The sequence below is a fragment of the Physeter macrocephalus genome, chromosome 5, assembly GCF_002837175.3.
Source record: "Physeter macrocephalus isolate SW-GA chromosome 5, ASM283717v5, whole genome shotgun sequence".
Lineage (NCBI taxonomy): Eukaryota > Metazoa > Chordata > Mammalia > Artiodactyla > Physeteridae > Physeter > Physeter macrocephalus.
The window spans coordinates 1724569-1752305 of NC_041218.1; the positions used below are offsets into that span (position 1 = coordinate 1724569).

Sequence of the window (27737 nt, forward strand, 5' to 3'; positions counted from 1 at the left end):
AAAAAAAAAAAAAAGAGCCTGTCCTTTGAAGCTTTGAAGCCAGGCATTGACTTCTCTCTACTATGAAAGTCCTAGTTGACATCTTTCAACGGAAGACTCTTTTGTCTACATTGAAAATCTGTTGTTTCGTGCAGCCGCTTTCATTAATGATCTAAGCTAGATCTTCTGGATAACTTGCTGTGGCTTCTACATCAGCACTTGCTGCTTCGCCTTGCACTTTTATGTTATGGAGACAGCTTCTTTCCTTAAACCTCATAAGCCAACCTCTGCTGGCTTCAAGCTTTTCTTCTGCAGCTTCCTCACCTGTCTCAGCCTTCACAGACTTGAAGAGAGTCAGGGCCTTGCCTGCATTAGGCTTTGGCTTCAGGCAATGTTGTGGCTGGTTTGTTCGCCTGTTGAGACCACTAAAACTTTCTCCTCAACAGCAGTTAGGCTGTGTTGCTTTCTTACCATTCGTGTGCTCACTGGAGCAGCACCTTAATCTCCTTCAAGAACGTTCCTTTGCCTTCACGCCTTGGCTGTTTGGCGCAAGAGGCCTAGCCTTCAGCCTGTCAGCTTTCCACACGCCTTCCTCACTCAGTTTCAGCATTTCTAGCTTTTGATTTAAAGTGAGAGACATGCGACTCTTCCTATCACTTGAACCCTTGGAGGCCATTGTAGGGTTATTAGTTGGCCTGATTTCAACATTGTTGTGTCTCAGGGAACAGGGAGGTCCAAGGAGAGGGAGAGAGATGGAGGAGGGGCTGGTTGGTGGAGCAGACAGAACACACACAACATTTATTGATTGTTGCCATCTTGTATTGGTGTAGTTCATGACGTCCAAAACAATTACAGTAGTAACATCAAAGATCACTGATCACAGATCACCATAACAAATATAATAAAAATGAAAAAGTTTGAAATATTGTGAGAATTACCAAAATGTAACACAGAGACACAAAGTGAGCAAATGCTGTTGGAAGAGTGGCACGGATAGACTTGTTCGACGCAGGGTTGCCGCAAACCTTCAATTTGTAAAAAATGCAATTATCTGCAAAGTGCAAATTGCAGAAGTGCAAAGGGAAAGAAAACGAGACATGTCTATACTTTCGGTATTTAAAAATAGAAAGGAAAAGAGGTGATTTATTTCTTGGTGATGGGCTCATATTAACCAAACTGATATGAAAAACCAAAATGCCAATTTGTTGATATTCAATGGAAAACTATAAAATAATCACACATGCATGCACACCTACACACCCAAAGTAGCTGTTATTGAGAGCTGGAGGAGCTGTGGAAATGAGAGAGAGGGGCCCAATGCAGCTGTGGAGGGATTGGTCTGGGTTTAGAGCAGGCAGACAGCCTTAAGCTTTTTGTGTATGTTTCCTATTTTGTTCACTGTCATAAGGATAGCTCTTTTGTGGTATTTTGGAATTCCTAGTGCTTTTTGTGTAAATGTACTGTTTGCTACAAAAGCAATATGACACTATTACCTAAATTATCATGTGGAATTGCTTTTATATTAATATTCTACACTTTAGTATCTTGTACATTTTGCTATAGTCATGTAATAAATAATAACCCTAATGATCTTTCTTTTGTTGTGTCTGTATTGGAACTTGTTGCTGGATGTTTTATGACAGGACTAGTAAGGTATTGGCTACAATGTTCTGTTATATTAAAGGACTGAGCATTTGCTCAGCATGAACTTGCTATTACGGAATTGAAAATTAATATTCTAGTAAAAGAAACTTTTGTGTATTTTGACTTAGTTCCTTTGCTAAAATTACAGGTTGCCTTAAGTGTGTTTTAAGCATTCTCCCCCCACCTCCTATTTCCACATCAGTTTGTCTTTTTGTTTGTTTGTTTGCGGTACGCGGGCCTCTCACTGTTGTGGCCTCTCCCGTTACGGAGCACAGGCTCTGGACGCACAGGCTCAGTGGCCGTGGCTCACGGGCCCAGCCGTTCCACGGCATGTGGGATCCTCCCGGACCGGGGCACGAACCTGCGTCCCCTGCATCAGCAGGCGGACTCTCAACCACTGCGCCACCAGGGAAGCCCCAGTTTGTCTTTTATGTCTTATTTCTGTCTTGTGGGGAGGGTAGAAAGCACAGGCTCCAGAAGCTGACAGACCTGAATTTAAAGAGAGTTCTGGCAGGCCTGGAACAGGGTGACCATAGACAGATTATTTAACTTTTTTGGATGTGAGCTTTCTCATTTATAATAAATTTGCCTTTATTGTGAATATTCAGTGAGCACATATAAAGCAACTACATAGTAAGAGCTTTGCAAATAGTTCCCATCTCTTTTTTCCCGTCAGGTTTATAACTAATTAATTAATTATAATTAAAATTAATTATAATAATTAATTATAATATTAATTATAATTAATATAATATAATTATAATATAATAATAATTATATATAATATATAAATATATAATTATATTAATATATTTATATGATTATAATATATAATTATATATATTATATAATAATAATATAATTATATAATTATATAAATATAAATATAATTATAATATAATTATAATATATATAATTATAATATAATTATAATATAATTAATTATAATTAATTAATTATAACTAATTAAAGAATTAATTATTAGAACAGAATTAGAATTAGAAAAGATCCTTACTGGCTAACCATTAAATTATTTTGATGTGATGAAGTGTACTGAGAAATGATTTTTTCGCAAATTTAGAATTATGTTTAAACATTTTGAGGTAAAGTCCCTGCAGTCTTTTTACAATTCAGTTCTTTCATTTACATGTTGGAAACTTGCTGTATTAATTCATTTACTTGCAATCTGGAGGATTTTGTTTGTTTAATATTATGAGAAATTTCTGCCCATAAATTTAAATATAGTGACCGTCTTAGTTCAATGAACAGCAATGTTAGTATTATTATTTTAACTTACTCTAAAATACTTTCTTTTTGTCCAAGTTTTAATAACTTGAGAATCTTATAGTTTTAATTTTTCTACTATGTATGACTGTATTAAATAAATATGTATATATATAATAAACTGCAGAAAATATTAATATTAAAAAACAATTCACTATAGAGCTTAACAACACTTTCTATAAAGCTATTTTCTTTGACTTGGGACCAAAACTCTTTTTGTCTATACTTTTAATGATTACTTTGGGAGCAAAGGGGGAAATGGTTGACACTCTCTAGGAATGCTTGTTTGTAGTTTTTTCATGGTTTAAAATAATTAATACCTGCCTTTATTTTCTGTTCTTTATTAGTGCTTCTATCGATCTTCCCCAGATGACTGCATGTATGTTTGGTGCAGTCTTGATGTCATGCTGAGCAAACCTTATCTTAATGTTACTAAGAGACCCTTTTTGTTAAATGGAAACAATGGCTTGATATTTATTTTAAATGTTCTCTGAATGTAGAAATTTTTCCCAGGCTTTCCTGATGGGTGGAGACATAGTATATAAAGTGGTGTTTACATACCTTCCAAGAGGTCAAGATGTCCGTGCAAAATCTTGTTTAAATGTTCATCACCATAGAAACATATCAGTTTATTGTTAGAGCTTTTGTAAATACATTGTAATTTTCACTTCATTGATGTTCAGTACAGAGCATTTAATGTGTAATTGACCAGCACCAAAATTTGGTGTTTAGCCTTTACTAGCTTATTTAATCTAATTTAAACTGTTAAAATATTGAGATAGTTGTAATTTCCAAAACAATACTGGTATGAAACTAATGTAATTAATTATATAGCTTACTTTTCTTAAAAACAAGATGATGTTTCCTTGACAGAAAGAAAGTACTTTATTTTGATGATGTTTTTTACTAGTACGCTGAGTGCTTATTACACTATGATTTTAATAAAAGGGATGGAGTTTCATTAAGGTAACTTAGATTTATGGTTTTTGGGAGGGGTTAAGACAAGTATTCATAAATATATTACGAAGTTCATGAAATCCGAGTACTGTATGGCATAGTATAAGCATTCAGAATTGTGTGAGCAAGTACAACTGTTGATGATAAGTAGTTCTTAAGAGTTCTGTGATCTTGTATTCAGGGGACTTCTTAATTTTTTAGATGAACAATGGGAACCTTCTTCCACTCTGACAATGTTTTGCTACTTTGTTGTTTGCAGGGTATTTCAGTAAGTTATTCTGACATCTGGCACATCTTTTAGCTCCGTGTATGCAAGAGTGAAGTTGATAGGGACCTTCCCCTTGGGGCTTCCTAGCTCCTGATTCTGACTCTTAATGGAAAAACGAGCAGTAGGCATATTTTTTGCTTATGTGTGTCCTGCCGGTGATTAATGGTGGTGATAAAAGCTCTCACAGTGCCTTTCGTTACTTTGCAGACAGAACCACATACACAAGTTCAAAAAGCTCACACACTGCATGCCACAAAGCCTATACTCTGTAGGCTTTGGAATATTTTACTGATCTCAAGAAAGGTGATAATTTGTATATTTTTGGCACTCATATGACCCAGTCGATGCCAGATTAACAAATGAAGTTTCTGGTTATTTATAATCCCTTCACCTCTCCTCTCTCTATTCTAAAGTTGTCGAAGGTAAAAAATCTGCCACATTGCATTTAATGAAAAGATTTGTTATATTTTTCTGTTGGTTTTGCTAAAGCTCATAAATATGATATTTAATTGATTTCAAGTTGGGCTGATTTTGTCCCATTTAATCACAAAAAGGGAATAAAAATAACAAAAGGAAAACATGATTGTCCTAGCCTCCTAGTGGATTAAGTCAGCTTAACAGTTATTTCTAACTACATCAGTTATCTTCAATATTTCATAAACAGGTATAATCATATTCCATAATTTTGATGGCTTGCTCTGTGGCAGCCTTTTCTATAATTCCTAATTTACTCTTCTTTACATTTAGATTAATAACTGAAAATGAGCAGATTTCTTTTTATGAGTTGTTATCTTTCAAAAGAAGTGTTGATCAATTTGAAATAAAGTTTTGAAGAGTTCATATGCTTTGACTACAGAGGTTTGTTTAAATGTTTATTTGTCTGCTTAAGCATGTGAGTGTACATTTTAGACATTTTTTCTTGATATTATTCACATATTTATAATAGAAAAAGCATCCTCTTGGCATGATAATATTGATAGCTGTTTCCTTTTAGAAAGACTGTTCCCATATACTTTTTAATCACATGAGAGACTTATTTGGGACTTAGTTTGTAAGTATATGTGGATAAATATGTGGCTCTTTAACTTCATTGTCACTTTCAGACTGGTTTATACTTAGGTTGCATTTTAAATGCTATCTATTTTTCTTAATGAGAGAATGTATTTTTTCTTTATGTAAATAGAATGGAGTAATTCTTAAACTTAGTAATAGATTTCGTCTCTTTGACATAAATGCTACTTGAAACACTAATCATAGCATGTTAAAAGAGTCTAATCTCGAGCTATTGCATGTCAAAAGAGGCTAATCTAGAGCTATAGCGTGTTAAAAGAGGCTGTTACTTTAACCAGGCTGTTCAAAGAATTTTATGTCAAGGTTAAATTTAGGAAAATGACCAGAAAGTACTTGAGAGTACAGAGAGTACTTGTATCAGATTTTGTTAGAAACAGACTATTAGTAGTCTGCTGTGACCTATATGGTAACCATTAGCCATGTGTGGCTATATAAATTTAAAATAACTAAAATTCAGTAAAATTGAAAACCAGTTCTTCAGTCACAGTAGCTACATTCTAAGTACTCAATAAACACATATGGTTATTAGCTATGTGAATGGATAGCACAGAATAGAGCATTTATATCATCACAGAAATATCCGTTGGACAGCACTGTTCTATGCTATTTAATCATAAATAATTTGTTCTTATTTCATCTGTAATTAGTTTGCGCACTATCTAAACAGCAGAAAAAAAGAGTAAGGCCCAACTTTAAGGATATACTTATGCAGCACCTCAGTTAGAGGGGTACTCCCAGTTAGAGAATGGTGCTAATGAGGTTCGATTTTTTTCTTTTTTTTTGTGGTACGTGGGCCTCTCACTGCCGCGACCCCTCCCGTCGCGGAGCACAGGCTCCGAACGCGCAGGCCCAGCGGCCATGGCCCACGGGCCCAGCCACTCCGCGGCACGCGGGATCCTCCCAGACCGGGGCACGAACCCGTGCTCCCTGCATCGGCAGGCGGACTCTCAACCACTGCACCACCAGGGTAGCCCCGATTTTTTTTTTTTAATCTTTTAAATTTTTAATTAATTTTTATTGGAGTATAGTTGCTTTACAATGTTGTGTTAGTTTCTGCTGTACAGCAAAGTGATTCGGCTATACGTATACATATATCCCCTCTTTTTTGGATTTCCTTCCCATTTAGGTCACCACAGAGCATTGAGTAGAGTTCCCTGTGCTCTACAGTAGGTTCTCATTAGTTATCTATTTTGTACATAGTATCAATAGTGTATATATGTCATTCCCAATCTCCCAATTCATCCCACCCTCCCCTTGCCCCCTTGGTATCCATATGTTTGTTCTCTACGTCTGTGTCTCTTGCAAATAAGATCATCTACCATTTTTCTGGATTCCACATATATGCGTTAATATACGATATTTGTTTTTCTCTTTCTGACTTCCTTCACTCTGTATGACAGTCTCTAGGTCCATCCACGTCTCTGCAAATGACCAAGTTTTGTTCCTTTTTATGGCTGAGTAATATTCCATTGTATATATGTACCACATGAGATTCGACCTTTATTGTTTGTTGTTGCATTAATGCATCTGTTTCCCAGGTGCAGGCCTATACCTCTGTTAGTAAGTTATGACTAAGAGTGCCATGATCAGATTTGCATTTTGAGAAGATCACATTTCCGTGCGATGTAGGCACCAGGTCAGGGAGAGACAAGAGTGTGGATGTAGGACTAGTAGCTAGGAGGCTGGGGTGTTGTCCACCAGATAGATGTTGTGGCAGTAGGAAGAGAGGTTGGTGAACTTGAGTCGTAATTACATAGGAGAATCGAAAGGACTCGGTGTTCGACTGGATCAGGGCCCAGGGTGTGTGTATGTGTTCTGGGGAGAGGTGGGGTGCAGCAGGAAAAGAGGTGACAAGGATGTTTCCAGAGTGTCTGGCGAAACAACAAAGTGGATGATGGTGCCATTTATTGAGGTATATGACACTGAAGGAGGAGCAGGTCTAAGGGCTAAAATGATGAATTTGATTTTAGAATTCAGTTTAAGGTAGCTGTGAGATATCTAAGGCAAGGTGGCCATTGGGATATATGGATCTTGGCCTCGGGTAATATTTGGACTAAAGGTATAAACTTGAGAGTCGTTGGCCACGTGAGGAGGCAAGATCATCCAGGGACGAAGAGAGTCTCTCTGGTAGACCATCTTCATCAGAACTGACTGAGGAGCCACTTTGTACAGGTACTCAGGAATTGACAAGCCCCTTGGTAAATCTGTTCATGCTAATGTCTGAGAAGCACTGATACAGCTTGTGAAAAGATGAACATCTAAGATTGTACCGTCTGAGAAAAGGGGTCTGAGATATTTTCCTTTACCGAATGAAAGAGGAATGGAGACAGAAATCAAGGGATGGGGAAGGGAGCTGAGGGGACGTGCAGGCCACCCAGCTGTGTCTTTCTAAGGGAGAGGTAAGGTCAGCTGTAGTTAAGAATGGAGGGCATGAGATTAGGGTCAAGGAGACTGGAATACGTTTACAAACCTTTGAGGGAATTATTAGCCAGAGATCAGTATAAGGATTGCTGGGTAACATTGAAGGCCCGCTTTGGAATGTAGTAGCAAAAATTTCTCATGATTTTGTGAATTTCTTTAGCAATGCTGAGAATTTGGAGTGAGCTTCCAGGTGGAATTTAACTGGTCTGGTGGAAGTTAAAGGGGCCAGGAATACTAGAATATTATTGGTACTGAATTATCATTAAAATATACTCGTTCACTATGGAGTTGAGACCAGTGAAAACAAGACTGATTGGAGGGACTGGGGAGATCAGGGAGGAGAGGTTATCACGATGAGGACATGGGGCTAGGTTAGCGCCAGGTTGGAGGCTGAAGGATCGGAGGAGGCTAGGGGGCTGTGGGCTGAGGGGCAGCTTCACCGTGTGAGATCTCAGAGGTGGGCCTGAGAGGTGATGGGGTCTGGTTAGCTGTGTAGGCGCCCGTAGTAGAATGCACGTCAGGTTCATTATGAGCGTGTATGGTCCTTAGGGTGGCAGGGGATGTGATGAGAAGCTCATGTGAACTGGATGCTCATACATCAAGAAAGATGGGATTGTTTCTTCTAGGTGTGTATATGGTAGGTGGCAAAGATGGGAAAGAGTGACAAGGTGGCATTAGAAGGTATAAATTTAATTGAGAAAGACAAATGATATGTGAATTCCCGAGCCTTGGAGATTCCAAACACAAAGGCAACAGCGTGAGTTATTACAGTTAATCCTTACTGGGTGCCAGACGTTGAGCTCAGCATGTTGCACATATTAACTCATTTGGTTCTGATAACAACCCATGATGTAGGGGTGTCATTAATAAACTCATCCTACAAAGGAGGAGACTGAGGCGCAGTGTGGTGTAGGCATCTGCCCAGGGTTACACAGTTGGCCAGCGGTGGGAACAGGATTTGAGCCCAAGTAGTCTCTGCTGGGGTTGGGGCTCTTAACGAGCTTATTATACTGTCTTTCTGTCATAAACCGAACTTGGAGTTTTTAAAAAAGTTATTCTTATGGGTGCCAAACTCTTGGATGTTTATTATTGGAAGAAAAAAATTGAACATTAAAACAACATTAGTTTGTTCTATTTCTTAAAGTCATATACATCCACTCTAAAAAATTTGGAAAATATAACAAGGCACCAAGTATACAAGAAAAATACTTTCCCGTAACCGTAGTCCTAGACAGACAGTCCCTTTCCGTTGGCCTTGCAAGGCTTGCTGTACATGTCACCATAAGACCCCTTCCTGCTTCTGCCCAGGGAGAGGGGGCTGTAGCCAGACTGCCGGGGGTTGTCTCACCCCCCTTCCCAGCTCAGACCCCAGACACTTGCCAGCTGCCAGCTCATGGGGGCCCTTACTTCTCCTTTCTGCCTACGGCCTGGGTGAGAGGATTCGCGGCTCGATCCGGGGGGGTCTTCTTGTAGCCCTGAACCCAACCTGTGTGGGCCCTTGTTTGTTCTTACCTAGAAAGCCGTGTGAGCTTTCCATTCTTGTTGCCCAAAGCTTTCCAGAACTGCAGAGGTCTGAGATTTTATGGTACTTGCAAGCTGACAGGTTAGTTTGCCAGACTCGCAGACTCTGGTTGTAGACACAGACTCCTGGGTCAGAGGCTTCATTACTTAGCGTGCAGGCACAGGAGCCTCCTGTTCCTGTCAGTTCCCCAGGACCCCGAGCCCCATGGGGGTGATGGCGGCCCAGGTGGGAGCTGTCCCCACAGTGGGCTCGTGTCATGGCTGAGGAGCCCTGCGTTTAGGGAACCCACATTATTTGTACTGGGGTGCAAGCAAGCCTGCCTGCCCTGTACTCTGCGGGGGGACCTTCTCTTTCACACTGTGCGGTAAGCAGACCTGCCTCTACTGCAGAGACACCATCTCTGTCTGCCAAGGCTGTTTGCTGTACAGAAGTCTTTGAAAAAACAGTCCAGAATGAGGACTGCCCCTGCCTCTGCTTGTGAGACGCACAGAAGTGGGGGAGACCCACGGAGCACTGCCTTCCAGCACAGACAGGTTTGACGAAAAACAAATTGAACTGTCGAGACATACTTCTTACCAGAATATCAGAGGAGGTGTGTAAACCTTACTGGTGATTGGTTCCCCAAATTTACTCTCATTATAACATTTAAACTTATTGTTACATTGTAATTGCTTAATATAATAATTATAACATGTATTATTAAAATGCCCTTGTTTTGGACATCAAGTCTCAAACAGTTCCAAGTAGCACTACTGTTTAGCTCATACATTGTGACACTTAAGACACGTGTTACATGTTTTGAGAGCTCTGATGTTCCCATGGGGCTGGTCAGAGGCGTGCAGGATTTGGGCTCCAGTCAGAGGCAGGAAAAGACAAAGCTGAGGGGGTGTAACACATGCACTCCAGAGCCTACTCTTTTTATCTGTTTCATTTATAGACTTTCCAGATAATATTTAATGTGTGATGAAAAGGTTCTTGCTTAGAAAGAGAGGAAGAGAGAAAACAATCAGTGCTAAAAGGTAGTGGTCATGTTTTGGTATCCTAATGGTTTGAATGTGTGAAGTGTAGGTTCAGAGAGTTCTTCAGTAAGTAGGAGTGTATTTTTTAGTAGTGTGTTTTGTGACTCTTCCTGTTTCATCTCACTTGAGTGATAGCTACTGTGAGATCTAATGTGTTAAATAAAATACAGGTCGTCATCACTCTGGTTTACCAGCTTTCCTTGCTATGAGTGTGTAAGGTGCCCTGACTCTTCCATTTGAAGACACATTTTAACCTGTCAGGGGCAGTCCTGGTAAGGCTGGACTAGGAAGAAAAGACCGCTTCAACTCTGAGTCATCATTGAGGGCTGGGAACACTTCGGCCATGGCTTTAGGACATGTCCTTTCCTATTGAATTTGAGGAACTGGGGTGCTGTGATTTAAGTGCAACCTGTTTCTGTAATTCAGAAATTAGAAAATAATATTTAGGGCAAAATTGAAATAAGTCTATGTTTTAGATTTTTATTTATAGTTCATATCTTTAAACTATTTTTAATATGGAAGGAAAGATTACATGACTTACTGAGAAACATGGATATACTTATAATTTTGTTGTGTTAGATGTTGTAAATTAGTGCATTACAGTATAAAATATCAACATGAATCTTTACATTTAGGTACAGGTTCGATCATTTGATGACTTTCTAAGAATATGAGAAAGTTTTGTTTTTTGTTTTTGCCTTGTCCCGTAGGTTTTGAGTTTAAGTCTGGCCTCTCGTTTGGCCCTGAGGTCAGAATCTGTTTTATATTTAAAACAAAATTGTGCATGATGATTCTTTATTATATTCCAGCTTCGTGGACTTAATGAAAATTCTATCTAATGTGGAGAAAGGGATGATATTTAATTGATATAAATACTGTCCATTTCCACGGTTTCTAAGGCTGGATTACCACGAGGAGTTCTTCGTCTGGGCGCTAGAGGGCTCTGGAGGCTGTGGGGAGCTAACAGAACCCCTGTGTTCTCTAGTAGACGGTGCTTTATGCTTTCACCAAGTTGGGTGTTCACGGAACTGTTTGGCGGTACGCCTTAATTAGCCTTATATTCCCTTGATTAGAATCACAGATAAAAATTTGTTAATCTACTTTCTTGGTGGAAAGTGTTAGGAAAGTAATTAATTGTTTAAAATGGTTCTGCAAAATTTTATGAAGAGTCGTTTTGGTACTTTCTTCAAAGCTGCTTAATGGTGTTTTACATAATTTTGAAAAGTCAGCCTAAACCGTTACAAACAGTAAACATTTAGTGTTTTTTGTCCTGCTAATAAATATAAATTTCCTCCCCTTTCAAAGAATTTTTATGCTTTCATATAGACGGAAACCTAATTGTTCATGTGATGAAATAAAATATTAAAATTATATCTTTATTATATTTTTCAGGGAATCCGAGCCAGAATTTTAGAAACTCTGGTCATGCTTATTCTTCTGGCCTTGCTTATTCTTGGGATGGTGTGGGTAGCCTTGGCGCTCATTGACAATGACGCTGCGAGTATGGAATCTTTATATGGTACGGATTGACTTGTTTAAACCAGTTTCTCTAGTGGAGACTACGGTTTGGAATATAATTACACATTTACTTTTTAAAACATTTTAATAGTTCTTTTTGTATAGTTAATCCTTGTTGTTAATTTACAAAATTAAAAAGTCTTTCGACATGTTTAAGGAAAGAAATGAATGTTTGTGTGTTTCTTGTATGTAGAATGAGCAAGCAGCTTTTCAGATTTTTTTTCTTCCTTTGGTTAATTGGTTTCTGTTCTTAAAATTCCATGTAGGCTCATTTTCTCCCTCCAAACAGGTTTTGCAAAAGGGTTATTTCCTGTTCTTCTGTTTTAGATCTTTTTATTGTACAATTTAGAAATTATATGGTTTAGTAGACTCAAATAGGCAATTATGATGTTTACTATACATTAATTTATGGTCAGTCTATATATCAATGTACGGTATTTTGGATGCACTAAAATATATTTACATTTTTTAATAGATCTCTGGGAGTTCTACCTACCTTATTTATATTCCTGTATATCATTGATGGGATGTTTGTTACTTCTCTGTAAGTATTTTTCTGACATAATATTGATAATAAAGTAGAGTTGTTCTGTGTTCTAGAAAATTACAGACGCGTTTCCCGATGAGATTCCTTAACAGCTTGGAGATTTTTTTAAAAGTTGGCCCTTAACTTTTTTTGTATGTTCAAGATAAATTTTGATAAACTGAAACCTTGAAATAATAAGATACTTTTGTTTTCCTCTAAAGAAAGCCTCTTCCACAGAGTTGGAAAGAGAGGGGGACGGGGAGAGAGTCAGACATGCACGTGCCTCCCCCCATCACAACACTAGCTTCTACTTTTGAATGGTAATGGTGGAATTCTGTACGATGAATTGGCAGTCTTTTTTTCACAATTTGTTTTGTTTTACTTAAGGCATCTCAACATATCTCAGAGATGTTATAAGCAGATGAAAGTAGGTAAAAGGATGTAAGGTTATAGTTGTCACTTTCGGATATTCTTGTCTGATACTCGATTCAGTTAGTACTTGAAATTTAGTCTGTTCTCTGGTTGGTTTTCTTTAATTTCTTTTAAGTGAAAATACTTATTATTATTCAGGTGCTAGAATCTGGCATATCCTACCCCTCCTGTAGTCTCCATAAATCTTTCCTTAAATATAGGAATGCCCGTCGTCTGTGCACGAACCCCTAGAGCTTCTCTAATGGTGACATGGAGGAGCCCTGTGACAAAACACTGCGAGAACCTAGATTGGAAACAAGCATTTTCCCACAACAGCAGTCTTTGAGTGTGCTTTATTTTGGGCTCGCAGTTTCTCTCCTAACTCTAAAGTGAGCTCTCTCTGTTCTGCAGTGTGCACTCCAGTTGGCCTCTCCCGCATGTTCACAGTCATGGGGCAGCTGTTGGTGAAGCCAGCAGTGAGTATGATGTTGTAAACCATTTTGTTTGTTAAATAGACATTTTTACATTTGAACATCTTTTAGGCTCTAAGCTAGCATTCAGAAACAGAAGAATATTTTTACGTGTTTATAACCCAAATTGTTATTGTTTTTATTTTAATCTTTTTCATCTTTGGAAACCAAGTTTGCTTTTGCTCTTAAAATACTAACTATAGGCACTCAGCTAGAAATTCTTATAGCAAATTTGAAGACAAACTGTACAGATATTTACAGGTATTTTAGGAGTCCATTATCTTATATCAAATGGTAACTCTTGTGTTTCAAAGTTTACTATATATGTTCTTTGACTTACAAAGCAGTTATTTTCTGAAAATTTGTCTGCATATTGTATCTTGATTAATTGAATTATACCTTTCCCTTTAATCTCAGAAATGCTATATATTCATTTAAAAATAATTTTCAGTTGGTAGTAGTTTTGATAATTTGTCCCTAAGTTACTTGGGCCTCTAGCTATTTTGTCAAATATTTAATAAAATGACAATAATTCTTACCTGTAGCTAGGGAATTGTCACATTATTTTCATGGATCCTCATTGCCTACAAGCTCAAGTCTAAGCTGTTCACATGATACAAGGCCTTTCACAACTGTCCCCCCTCTGAATTTGCCTGTAGCTGCCCCTGCCCCCATTGCTTCCCTGGTGACTCTGATTCTAGCCAGTCTCACACTGACTTGCTGTGCCCAGAGCAGCCTGGATTCTTCCCCTTCCCAGGCATGTCGAGGGTCTTTCTCTTGCTTCTGCCTCTTACCTGCTTCAGCTACCTGACAGCCTCCTGAAGTCCTGGCTCTGAGACCAGCTGCATTTACTACCTGTCTTTGACCCTGGCCGCACTTCTTCTTTAAGCTAAAATAATCACGCTCCTTCCTCTGCATTTCTCATACTCCTTTTATATTTCACTAGTAGTATTTATGAAATTATTATTTATATGCTTTTCTTCCCTATCAGCATAATTCATCAAGGGAGAAAACTGAGAGAATATCATGGTAGATGTTCTTTTAGTAAATGCTTGCTTAATTTTGAAAGTTTTGAAATAAATAATCTTTGTATTTTTAAAAAATAAAAATGGATTTTTTAAACCTGCTACATAAATGTACACACACTCAAATACAATACATGTTCTATTAAATCTTGAAATTTACTTCCCTCTTAAAGAGGTTTTGTGACATTGCATTCATTTAGTTTCTTCCTAATTCTCTGGACTTTTGTTGTTGTTGTTGTTGTTTTGGTCTCTCTCTCCGATTCCACTTTCTTCCCCCTAAAATAGGCAAATGTTTAAAGTTCTGTCCTTGGTCTAAAGGTGCTCTGCTCTGTTTTCCTGAGCACCTCTGCCACTTCCACATCACTTCTAAATGTTTAATTCTAATGAGAAAAAGATAGTGAATACAAACTACAGTATATTTTAAGTGCTATAATTGAAGGCCCTATGGAGCTGAAAACTCAACAGATACAAAATCAAACTACTTACTTATCTCCCCTCCCCAAGCTTATTTTCTCCCAAACTTGTCTATTATTAATATCTTCAAACTTTTTAATGTTTGCCTCTTTTCTTGTTCCTAACATCCAGTAATAATGGTTATTTATTCAGTAATTAAGTATATGCTATATGCTTGCACCAACTACTTTATTTACATGCTTGCACTAAGTACTTTATTTACATGCTTGCACTAAGTACTTTATTTACATGCATAATTTCATTTAATCCTGATGACAAACCCGTAAGTTAGGTGATGGCGTTCTTATTTTATGGTTGAATTATCTGTGGTTCAGGGAGATCAAGTAGCTTATACAAGATCACAAGATCTTATACAAGATCACAGATCTGAGAGGATGAGGCAGGATTTGAATCCAGAGGCTCTTTTCAGAGCCTGGGCTCTGGACCACTCCTTGTTCTGCCATAAGCTCCAGAGTCATCGGGCAACTTTATTGCTAAGTGTACTTGGGACCTCTCCACCTGTATGTTTTGCTTGTCATTTCCTCTGAGCAAAATGCCTTTCCTCCTTTTGGTAAATGAAGCTATTGAGTAAGATGCTACTACCATCAAAACCATTTGTCAAGACTTTTTTCTTCCCAAATAGAAGCTGGGAATCTTTCTTCCTCTGAACTTTTTTTAACATTTTATTTTAGCTTCAGTTATGACATTACTTTCAATTCTATAATTTTTTTATTTTTATTTTTCATATCTCTCCTGGACACTAGAATATAAGCTGTTTGAGGTCAAGGGCTAAGTTCGATCCATATTTAGGTCCCCATCAGCCCAGAGTGGCTAAGAGCACAGGCTTTGAAGACAGATAACTTTTCTTTGCCAAACCTTTGCTTCTTGGCATATTACAAGATGCAGCGAGAGCAGTCTGTTTTTCATAGGGTTGCTGTAGACTCAAGGGGATGAGGCACACCAACCCTTACACAGTGCAGATAATATCCCATATAATTGGTTACTGATTAGTGGGGTTTTTTTTTTTTTTGGCCTCTCACTGTTGTGGCCTCTCCCGTTGCGGAGCACAGGCTCCGGACGCGCAGGCTCAGCGGCCATGGCTCACGGGCCCAGCCGCTCCGCGGCACGTGGGATCTTCCCGGACCGGGGCACGAACCCGCGTCCCCTGCATCGGCAGGCGGACTCCCAGCCACTGCGCCACCAGGGAAGCCCAGTGGGGTTTTTTGGTGGTTGTTTTTACTAGTGTTGTATACTGTGGTAGTGAGTGGTGTGTATGTTAGCACACCATTTTTCTAGGGTTCTGTCTATAGGATGGTTTTCATAATACCAGTGTTTAATATTTGTGGAAATTTTTTAGTATATAATGATGATGTAAATGGAAGGTATTGATGGTAGTGATTTAGTTTATGGATTTCTTGTTTTACACATTATGCAGGTTAATGTAGATGAGAAACCAGTGTTGGACTGGGTGATCTATTCGCCTGGCTCTAAAATATTGGCTTGGGCATAGAGATATTACTGCATTTAGCTTTTTGGATGTTTAGAATTCATACATTTGTGTGCCATTGAGAGAGTTGCAGACTTTAACTCTTTAAACTGAAAAAAATCAATTTAAATATATGTAGATTTTGTGATAATCAGCTTTTGATGTGCTTAGTTATATACTAAGAATTTCTACTTAATTTGCAAGTAGAATAGTTTGAGCATTTTTAATTTAGATTCCTAGTAATTTGAATGGTTATCTAAATTATAGGCCAAATTGCCTAAATATTCTCATAAGCCCTGCTTATGTTATGTATTATTCAATAGTTTGATGTTTAAATTTAGATTCTTGAAGACCTGGATGAACAAATTTATATTATTACCCTAGAGGAAGAAGCACTTCAGCGACGACTAAATGGTATGTATTTATTACATATTTAGACCAGAATAAAAAATTATTTAATTCAAAAAAGACAGATAATTGAGGGGAAAAATACAAGCCTCTCAGTACCTTGTGCTGTTGCCTGAGGCCAAGATGTCAGAGAAACATGTGAGCTTCCCGGGTGAGAAGAGGTTTACTGAGGAGTATCAGTGCTTTGGTCAGGCCCCATCTCTCCCTAACTGATATTAGCTGTGACCAGCAGGGTCAGTTCAGTGCTGAGACACTGGCCGCTAGGTATACCCCTCTTCTACCAGATCCTAATGTATTGGAAGCATTATGACTTGTAGTTGCTGAGGTTCTGCAGATTTGCATGTTGTCTTAGTGACTGTGGTATCCCTACCTCATGTCTCTCCTGTTGAAATCTCTAATGCATGGTGAAGAGCAGTGTTTCTCTCACACTAAGGGACCAAATTAGACTCCGTTGTACTTAGGAACTCTGTTGTCATTTGGGGATGCTGTTCATTGTTAGCTGATACCATGTAAGCATGGCAAAGATTTTAAAATTTAATTTTTCATTACTGATCATTTTTGGTTTCAAATGATGAACCAATGAAGAAAAGAGTAATGACAGTTTAACAGAGAAATGACATAGTAAAATTTTCTTTATTTTACTCAAGTGAATTTCACCCTGCACTCTTTTCTCCTACAAAGTTTTTTTTTAATGTTGAAAACCTAACCACCCAGATCAGATTATTAATAGCTAACCATAATTCAAGAGTAGGTATAAAAGGGAAGGTTACTTTAACTGTGAACTACTGAGAAAGGGGAAGGGAGGTACCTATTTTCTTCAGTTACAAAGAGTGAATTTAAGTCATCAACCCCAAAGTGTTGGTAACATTTAGAGCTTTATTCTTAGATCAGAGAATTCCAGATTGTAGCTATTCTAGAGAATTCTTGTCAGTAATAATTGTATGCTTTGATACTGATAACTTTTAGACTGGAACTACAGGTATCTTTTATTCTTCTAACTTTATTAAAGCTACTTTAATGTATAAGCCTATTTAATTTAAGAATTATAACTTTAGGGCTTCCCTGGTGGCACAGTGGTTGAGAATCTGCCTGCTAGTGCAGGGGACACGGGTTCGAGCCCTGGTCTGGGAGTATCCCACATGCCGTGGAGCAGCTGGGCCCGTGAGCCACAACTACTGAGCCTGCGCGTCTGGAGCCTGTGCTCCGCCAACAAGAGAGGCTGCGATAGTGAGAGGCCCGCGCCCCACGATGAAGAGTGGCCCCCGCTCGCCACAGCTAGAGAAAGCCCTCACACAGAAACGAAGACCCAACACAGCAAAAATAAATAAATAAATTAATAAACTCCTACCCCCAACATCTTCTTTAAAAAAAAAAAAATTATAACTTTAATCAATACTGTCAGCTTTATCATATTTCATTAAAGTAGTTAATATTATAATGAATTTGTCTTAGTTAAGTAGTCATGCCGCTGTGTAATAAAACATGCCTGAATCATAAAGAATACATGTCCAGCTGCCTCCTGCAGTGTGTGGGGCTTATGTGTCAGCCTAGATATATACTGGTTCTGCCTTACAGCTCAGGAGGCTAAGATCTAGGGAGGGTAAAATACACTGCTCTGTGAATTAAAGAATTTGAATTTAGTCTAATCAAAACAAACTTCCACATATAGCCTTTTCTCACTTTGTCCTTCAGCAATGGGGAAGAAAAGTTCCTCCAGAATCTTTCTAGATCCTTGGCTTCACATCAAAAGTGGTTCGTTATATCTAAAGAAATTGAAAAGGAGGGCTTCCCTGCTGGCACAGTGGCTAAGAATCCACCTGCCAGTGCAGGGGACACGGGTTCAAGCCCTGGTCCGGGAAGATCCCACATGCTGCGGAGCAGCTAAGCCCATGAGCCACAACTACTGAGCCTGCACTCTGGAGCCTACGAGCCACAGCTACTGAGCCCACGTGCCACAACTGCTGAAGCCCATGTGCCACACCTACTGAGCACTGCGCGTCTGGAGCCTGTGCTCCGCCAACAAGAGAGGCTGCGATAGTGAGAGGCCCGCGCCCCACGATGAAGAGTGGCCCCCGCTCGCCACAGCTAGAGAAAGCCCTCACACAGAAACGAAGACCCAACACAGCAAAAATAAATAAATAAATTAATAAACTCCTACCCCCAACATCTTCTTTAAAAAAAAAAAAATTATAACTTTAATCAATACTGTCAGCTTTATCATATTTCATTAAAGTAGTTAATATTATAATGAATTTGTCTTAGTTAAGTAGTCATGCCGCTGTGTAATAAAACATGCCTGAATCATAAAGAATACATGTCCAGCTGCCTCCTGCAGTGTGTGGGGCTTATGTGTCAGCCTAGATATATACTGGTTCTGCCTTACAGCTCAGGAGGCTAAGATCTAGGGAGGGTAAAATACACTGCTCTGTGAATTAAAGAATTTGAATTTAGTCTAATCAAAACAAACTTCCACATATAGCCTTTTCTCACTTTGTCCTTCAGCAATGGGGAAGAAAAGTTCCTCCAGAATCTTTCTAGATCCTTGGCTTCACATCAAAAGTGGTTCGTTATATCTAAAGAAATTGAAAAGGAGGGCTTCCCTGCTGGCACAGTGGCTAAGAATCCACCTGCCAGTGCAGGGGACACGGGTTCAAGCCCTGGTCCGGGAAGATCCCACATGCTGCGGAGCAGCTAAGCCCATGAGCCACAACTACTGAGCCTGCACTCTGGAGCCTACGAGCCACAGCTACTGAGCCCACGTGCCACAACTGCTGAAGCCCATGTGCCACACCTACTGAGCCTGTGTGCCACAACTACTGAGCCCGTGTGCCACAACTACTGAGCCCGTTCGCATAGAGCCTGTGCTCCGCAACAAGAGAAGCCACTGCAATGAGACGCCCGAGCACCGCAAAGAAGAGTAGCCCCCGCTCGCTGAAGCTAGAGAAAGCCTGCGCACAGCAACGAAGACCCAACACAGCCATAAATAAATAAATAATAAATAAATAAAATTTATTTATTTATTTAAAAAAAGAAAAGAAATTGAAAAGGAAATACTTGCCAGAAGTTTAAGGTATTATATAATGAGGCAAAGCCAAAATAAACAAAACTCTCCAGCTAGCACAATAATGTTATAGTTTGTAGAGGATTAAGGATGGTATAATAGCTAATGCTAAGTGTAATTTTATTTTCTGCCATTTTGGGAAACCATGCACTACTTCTGACTGCTCTGTTGGTAGGTTGTCATTAAAGTCTTTCCAGTGAGACTCTGTTGGGATAAATGCTATAGTTTTGCTGTTTGCTGTTGGTTAGCATTATGGACTGTTTCAGGTAGAAAATAATAGGCTTGTAACATAAAGTGTTCTATGGCAAAATGGACATTTTGACTCACATAGACTAAGAATTGTGAGCTTCAGTAAAGTATATTTATCAGTATGTGCAGAGGAAAAAAACCAAGATGGAACAAAACTGTATTTTATGATTTGCTATTTTTTAAGAAAATACAGATCATGGGAGGTTAGTAATGGAAATCATCCCATGGATTTTATTTTATTTTTTAAAAATTTATTTATTTTCGTCCGCATTGGGTCTTCATTGCTGTGCGCAGGCTTTCTCTAGTTGCGGTGAGTGGGGGCTGCTCTTCCTTGCAGTGCGTGCGCTTCGTTGTGGTGGCTTCTCTTGTTGCAGAGCACGGGCTTCAGTAGTTGCAGCACACGGGCTTCAGTAGTTGTGGCACGTGGGCTCTAGAGCACAGCCTCAGTAGTTGTGGTGCACGGGCTTAGTTGCTCCGCAGCATGTGAGGTCTTCCCGGACCAGGGCTCGAACCCGTGTCCCCTGCACTGGCAGGCGGATTCTTTACCACTGTGCCACCAGGGAAGCCCCCCAGGAATTTTGTTTAGTACTATGTCAAGTGTATTTTGTTGTAACAGTTATTTTATACTTTAAATTATTTTTAAAAAGTGAAGTTTTAACTTTTTTACTCTGGGCTATTAAAAAGAAGTGCAGAATAGAGTAAAAGATTTTTAAAAATACAGATGACAACAGTGATTCACCCTAGAATTTGTGGTGGTGTTTGCTAAGGGCACACTGAGCGTGCTTCCTTGGTTTGCGTGGGCTGTGACGCGCATCTCATGAATCTTGAATCTTGGGAACATCTGCACGGTTTGCTCTGATCCCAGCTTTACAGTTATCTGGAAAAAACATGATCCTTAATATCAAGAGGTGCTTTACTGTGGGACTAACACTATTTTTTTCTGGAAGATAAGATGACTTGTTGTGGTAGTTATTATATTCCTGGAGTTGGGTTTTCATGCCTGGTGTTTAAGTTATCAGTGTAGCTTTAGGATGGGCTGCCTGCCTGTGACTTCTCCATTGCTTCTCGTTGACACTTGATGGTGCTAGAGGTTTTGTTCTTGTTAATATTATTGTTATTTCATAAAATACAGTAATAAAAATAAAGCTAATGGCTGTACTGTTATAAAGAAGCCACCCTGTTACCAGTCTCCTCCACTCTTTCTCCTCCCTTTTCTGTTTACATCTTCTTCTAAGCACCAGACATTGTGCAGGTGAATTTAGAACCTGAGTCTCAAGATCATGGACTAGTTAACTGAAGAACAGGAAAAGAAGCGGCGAGACTCTGTGAAGGTTGTGTCCAGCACTGAAAGACTTGGAAAGAAATGGAGGGGAGTTGTATGTGATCCTGGAGCAGGAGGGGGCCCGAGCGCCACGCCATCTGGCTAAGCCCCCTTTCCTTACGTCCACCTACCCTGGCAAGAGTGAAGTGATGTCCCCAGAGCTCGTGCGGCTCTGGCAAGACTCCCGTGCCTTCCCACCCTCGGCACTTGGGACCCGCAGGGATAAGGGGTGCATTTTGCTCTTTGCCCCTTTCTGATGGCTGGCATGAGTAGCCTGGGATATCCAGTTCTTTGCATCTCAGACTCTGTGTTCCCCATGTCTCTTTTTGTCGCATTTCTGCCCCAATTTCCCACTGTCTCCTAGCTTGTGAAACTTTCTGCTTTAGCACTTGGAGCTGAGCGCTGACTCAGCAGCAGAACCCTGGATGCTCAGCCTTCGCCCTCTTGTGTGAAGAACCGTGGTTCCTCGGGAGCTCCCTCGGTGGAAGCTCTGTTTCCCCACAGCCCGCATTTGCTCCTCCTAGAGTTTGGCTGGGCTCCTCTTGCTCTCTTTCAGACACTTTGAATCTCACGTCTTTAGACCTTGACCTGATTGATGCCTTCTCCCCTTTTCAGGCACCCCTCCCATCCCAGGCTGTTCCTGCGCCCTCCTGGAGGGTGTTGTTTTATCTCCTCATTCATGATCATTCTCTCTACAACACCTGTCATAATTCTTGGTGGTTTCAGTGTCCCAGTACTCCGGGAGCTCCTTGACCTCTCTCTTCCAATGATCTCCCTCAGCTGCTTATTGCCTGGGATTATAACGCAGGCCTTGCCACGAGCGGGAGCTCAAGTTCTTGCATAATCTCAAAATCAGTCGTCGTCGTCCTCTCCAGCTCTGATTTTTCCAGCTCACTTCCCACAGTTCTTCAGTATTGAGACTTAACGTGTCATTTATTTACCCTAATAACTTTTCATTACCATCCCCACCCTTTTCCATCATACCCTTGCTTTGTCACAGTTTAAATTCCTGGGCCGTCGTTATAACCGGTCCCTCACGTGCACCCTCAGTCCCCTTTCCCTCTCACTTTGTTGTACTCATGCCTGGCGAGACTCCAGCCTTGCTTCCAGCCAGCTTTGGATGTCCTCTGCACTCATGTCTGTTCACCTCTGACCATGACTGCCTGGCCTTTCTTTAAGTGCATGACCATAGGTTCTCCTCGATGACTATTTATATCTTCTCTTTTCTCAGACCTTCTTCACTGTCACTCTCAGATGATAACTTTGTTTCCTATTTTCTTGAGAAAATAGAGGCAATTATGACAAAGCTTGCACGAGCGTTTCCCCTTCGTGTGGATTCACCTACCTGCAGCTGCCCCTGCTTGTGCTGCCTTTTCTCCTTACACTGTGGCTGGATTGTCGCGGCTTCTGGCTACGGTTGGCCCTCCCCTGTTGCACTGGATTCTGTCCCTTCTCACTGATTCTAGGACAGAACTCTAGCCGTTCTACATTTCTCGTACAGAATCAGTTTTTCACCAACTGGATCATTTCCATCAGCATAGGAGAATTACTGTGATTTTTCTCAACAGAATGAAAGACCAAGTGAAAGAGAGGAAGGAAAGGAAGGAAGTGTCGATGAAAAACGAATCAGTTGATCTAAGAAAGAAATGGAAAATTTTATTCAGACCAAATTGAGGATTATAACTTGGGAATAGTCTCTCAGAAAACTCCAAGAACCGTTCCTCCTCTTAGAGGTCAAAGCACAGTTGTGTAAGTTTTTGAGACAGAGGGCTGTACATTAAATGAAGTATTATCAACAGTTTATACAATCCAGACCTACACATACAAAGTGAGTAGTGGGTAGTGGGTCATCACGGTCCTTTACAGGGTTAAGAAGGAAGGTTATCTCCTAAGGAGTCGTCTTGTTGGTGCCAGGAGAACATTGCTCTTTATGGTTGAGTAGGTATTTCTGCGGATGGGGCCGTGTGGTCAATGCGGAGTGCAGACACATGGTGTACGGTGTGGGGAGAGAGGCGGCCAAAGGGCAGAGAAAACTTTGTATGTTAAAATTTTCCTTGACTTGCCTTAGAATACAAATCTTTATTTCCTCAGAAGGAAGGAAAGCAAATCAGTCTATCTTGACCTTCTGCCCACTCCAGCTCACCACCTCGTTGCTTTCCCACTTTTATAGCGGGACTCCCAAGGGTTGTATGCTTGTTGGCTGCATTTCTCTGCTTTGAACGTTTGGCTTTGAACTCACTTCTGCCTCTACGACTCTACCGCGGTGCTGGTGCCAGGTTGGCCACGAGTTCAGAGTCCTCATCTTACACTCCCCTCTGCTTGAAATAGTTTTATTCCACTCGGTTTTCAGTTTGCTACACTTTCCTTGTCCTTCCACTTAATGGGCTGCTGCTTCTCAGTCTACTTTGCTGGGTTTTCTCTGTGTCCATTCCTTCTTCTCACGGGACTGCCTCATTGCCTCGGTCCTTCAACTTCTCTTTTGTGTTTGCCTGCCCTCTTCCGGTTGTGTCCTTTGGCCGCACGGCTTTATAGCGCCTGCGTGCTGCTGACCTCCAACGGTGTAGATCCAGCCGCCTAGTAGACACTCCACTGGGCTAATTGGCACCTTGAACATATCTAGGCCAGGATCAACTAATTCCGCCTCTGTTAGAGTGGACCCATCCCTGTAGGTGGCAAATCCATTCCTCCAGGCGCTCAGGCTAATTACTTGGCGTCTCTTTCTCTTAATTCCCATGTGGCTTCCTTCGCAAAGCTGTCAGCTCTCGCTTCAAAGCCTCTCCAGCGTCTGACCACGCCTCACCACTTGCGCTGTCATCACTCTGGTTTGAGTGGCCGGTCACCTCTTGGTTAGATCCTGTAGTTTCCTGGTGGGCTCCCTGCATCCATCTTTGGCTTTTGAGTCAAGGAGAGCGCTTGAAAACGTAAGTCAGATCTCACTTGTTGGCTCCCGGTCTGTAGCTTCTGCGTCCTCTGGCTTCCTCTCCTGCAGTGTCTTTGCTGTTCTTTTCTCATGCGGCCTGCCCTGCCTCTGCCTCCTGCCTTTCAGGTCTTTACCTAATGGTCCCTTTCTCAGTGGGCTTTCCCATGCTGTGAGCCTTGTGGCTGTGATTTCGTCATGCCAGGCCCACCTCCACCCTGGCGCTTCTTTCCCCCTTCCTGCTTTATTGTTTCGGTGGCACTTTCCGGTCGCTGACATGCTGCTCACTTTTCATATATTGCCCATCTCTCCACCTGGAACAGGAACTCCACAGGGCAGGGATTTTTGCTTGTTTTCTTCCTGATCCTCTGATACTGCCAGACATGTGGTGGGTTGGTAGTAAATATTTGTTGCATGTGTAAATGGATAGATGAAAAAAACACATGGTGGATGGTTGTCATTTTACCATAGATGTGACGAAGGAAGAAGTAAAATTTGGTGATAGCATAAATGACAATCACATGGAAGAGTATTTAGGAAAGCCCGTGGTAGAGACCTCTGGAGACAAACCAAGACTGAGGGGCTGGAGGACCGTGTGTGCTGGGTGTCAGTGAAGAAGCAGAAATAAGGTGATTTTTCCCAATATTGTTAAGCCATGAAATAGGAGCAGTCACAATCCATTTCTACTCCAGGACCCCTGAACAGTAGTCCAGCAGAAAGCCTCACTACATTAATCGTGGTAGAAAATCTTTTGTAATTCCTTCCCAGGATTAAGTTATGTACTTACCAGTAGCCTGTTTAAGTGTTTAAGTTATGCAACAGCATTAACTGAAATAATTAGCTTTTGTGTGTATAGCCTATGGGTGTACCGGGTACCTTCAGAAGCACCATAATGAATAGGAATTATTTTTTGTTGTTTAAGTTCAAACCCTTCACAGTTCTTTTAATGTAATTTATTTGAAAATATTATAGCCTTTGAACTGAATGATTCAATTCAGTTTTGTTAGGTACTATTTTCATCTTCATGATAAAAAGTTAGTGTGTCACTTTTGGTGGCAGTTACTTTCCTGCTTCATTCTAATCTTTTTTTTTTTAAGGCTTTTTCTATTGAAGTTGGTATTGATTCTTTATTTTTAAGAGCACAGAAGATGTACTCGTTTCATTTTTGCCGAGTGTCATGTTGCGGTACCTTTGTATTCTGAAAGGTAAAGGATTGAAAAATACGACATATCTGAATTTTTTGTGGAACTAAGTGACCTGTCAGAAGCATTTTGTCACCATCAGTCCTTGAATCTTGCTGTTTATAGCAAAGCTGAGTTTGCCAGGTAGCCTGTGCTTGCTTTAGAGTTCTAGCATCCTGTCGGAAGCATTGGCAAGACAGTTAGCTATATGATGTCTTTCGCATAACACCTTTAATGGTATAAGTAAGCTTATGTTGGGTTTTATCTCATGTCCGCTATGTTACTTTCATCTTGACTTTCCTTAGGCATTCTTCTGTAGTCTAGCAATGGTTATTCTGTTGGTTATACCACTGAAGTGAGACTGTCTCAGATGTAGCAGACTCTGGCCCACTTCGAGAAATGTTTGGGCTTAGTTAGACAGGCTGAAGGCGATCCAGTATCAGCTTTCATCAAGAGCATACATAGCAGAGACTGTTGACACTGAATGACCTTTTCTGGGCAACACTGTGATAGAAGAGAATATTTAGTAATATCTTGACTTCGTGAACTAACGGACAAGAATATTCTACTGGTAATGCTAATTAAATGGTTTCTAATAAGATATCAAAATTTGGGTCCAAGGGTCTGAAACTGTGAGAGACACCTTGTTACAATTTATTCAGTTTCTTGGGCCATACAATCACTTTTCATGACAATAAAATATGACCCAGATAATGAGATGATGAAGGGATGAAATGAATTGACTGAAGAGATACAGGATTAGTAGACGAGGAATACTTTGGAATAACAAACTGTAGAATAATTTAAGAGTTAAGTAGCGTATATTCTCTGGAATTTAGAGAAAGAGATAACTCTGTATAGGTGATCCAGATTTGTTAGCAGAAGATGAATTAATGCATATGAGCTGCTTGTTCAACCACACTTATGTGGAGGAGGGTGTTCCCGAGAGTAGCACATATAAAATAATCTTAACATCTTATCTAGCTTAAGATCTACCAGTAACTTATAGCTAAAGTAGAAAAAAAAGGCCAAACCATTACTTTAATTGTACGTAGCTTCATATAATGTTCCTAAAGCTGATTGTTTAATACCCTCCGTCTTGCTTGTGGTCATTTATAATCAAAAGTATTTTGCATTTTCAAAATTGTGTTGAATATCAAAAGTCTCATATTACTTGGTTCTATAATTAGCCATATTTTTGTGGATATGTCAGAAGTAAATAGAAACTATTATTTTAACAAATGTTAGCACTGCAAATGGAATAGAAATAGAGTTTTTGAGTATGTGAGTTGTCTGTCTCCTCTGTAGATAGTAATAGTATTTGTTCATGCCCACATAGCTGCTTTAGAGATTTCATGGCCAGGCTTCAGTTTTCAAAAGCTTTCTGGGGTCTGTCTAATCGTCAGTGGCTTTATGGTGTACAGTAATTGGTGTTTGCTTAGGGGATGGAGACTGTTCATTCTATGAATTATTAGGAATCTTGGGCTTTAACAACTAACTTGTTTGTCTAAGTGACTAGAAATAATTAAAAGTACTTGAGGGACCTCACATTTTTGGTAATAGAAATAACTTTGGTCAATTTAAAGTACTAAGTGTAATGAAAATTTTAAAGAGTTACTTAGATAACAGATTTTCTAATCAGCTTTCTTTTGGCTATATGCTAAATTTAAAAGTTAAATGAAAAAATAATGTTTATACTAGAGGTATCTGTTTCCAAGTAGTATTCATTATGGGACTAAGTCTAGGACACTGAATTGTTTATGGTACTGAATTGTTTAGGGAGATTATTTTATTGCTCCATATTCTTTGAATTGTTTCATACCCAGTTGGAGGTTTATGTTTGTTTTTAAAGATACATATGAATGCGTGTCAGTTAAGGCTCTCTTACATATTAAGAAAAGGTGTGGGCTTCCCTGGTGCCAGAGTGGTTAAGAATCCACCTGCCAATGCAGGGGACATGGTTTCGAGCCCTGGTCTGGGAAGATCCCACATGCTGTGGAGCAACTAAGCCCGTGCACCACAGCTACTGAGCCTGCGCTCTAGAGTCCGTGCTCCGCAACAAGAGAAGCCACCGCAGTGAGAAGCCTGCGCACTGCAACGAAGAGTAGCCCCTGCTCACTGCAACTAGAGAAAGCCCGCGCACAGCAATGGAGACCCCACGCAGCCAAATATAAATAAATAAATATCTAAAAAAAAAAAAAAAAAGGTGTAAGGACAGCTTAATTATTGAAGTGCTGGACTTTGGGAAATTATGTTATCTTGCAAGCAAAATATTTTCAATACCACACTAGTTTTTCAGTTTAAGAATAAAGCTGGGAAAAGTTGCCTTCAGCTATTAGTTTTCCTGAATCCAAAGAGATGGGTGGGGCAGGATCAAAAATACTCATTTGATCAAAGTTATTGGCTCTGAAGGTATTCTTACCTGTGTAAGAAAGATGAAAGGTGTTGTTTTTATTGCATGCTAGTAACAGTGTAATTTTGAACTAATTGGTGGTGAACTGCCAATCACCTAGGGGGAATGCAAATAGATACTCTTACAATTTCCT

General features: G+C 40.0%; 1 protein-coding gene across 7 annotated transcripts in view; it reads left to right on the top strand.

Moving 5' to 3' along the window:
* LMBR1 (limb development membrane protein 1) overlaps positions 1–27737 on the top strand; it is a 150363-nt gene that overhangs the window by 71685 nt on the left and 50941 nt on the right. For all 7 annotated transcript variants that reach the window (XM_028489514.2, XM_028489513.2, XM_055084718.1 and 4 more), the window contains 4 exons: positions 11558–11684; positions 12159–12227; positions 13032–13096; positions 16396–16468. In XM_028489514.2, coding sequence (XP_028345315.1) covers positions 11558–11684; positions 12159–12227; positions 13032–13096; positions 16396–16468 — 334 coding nt within the window. The remainder of the gene's footprint in view (positions 1–11557; positions 11685–12158; positions 12228–13031; positions 13097–16395; positions 16469–27737) is intronic.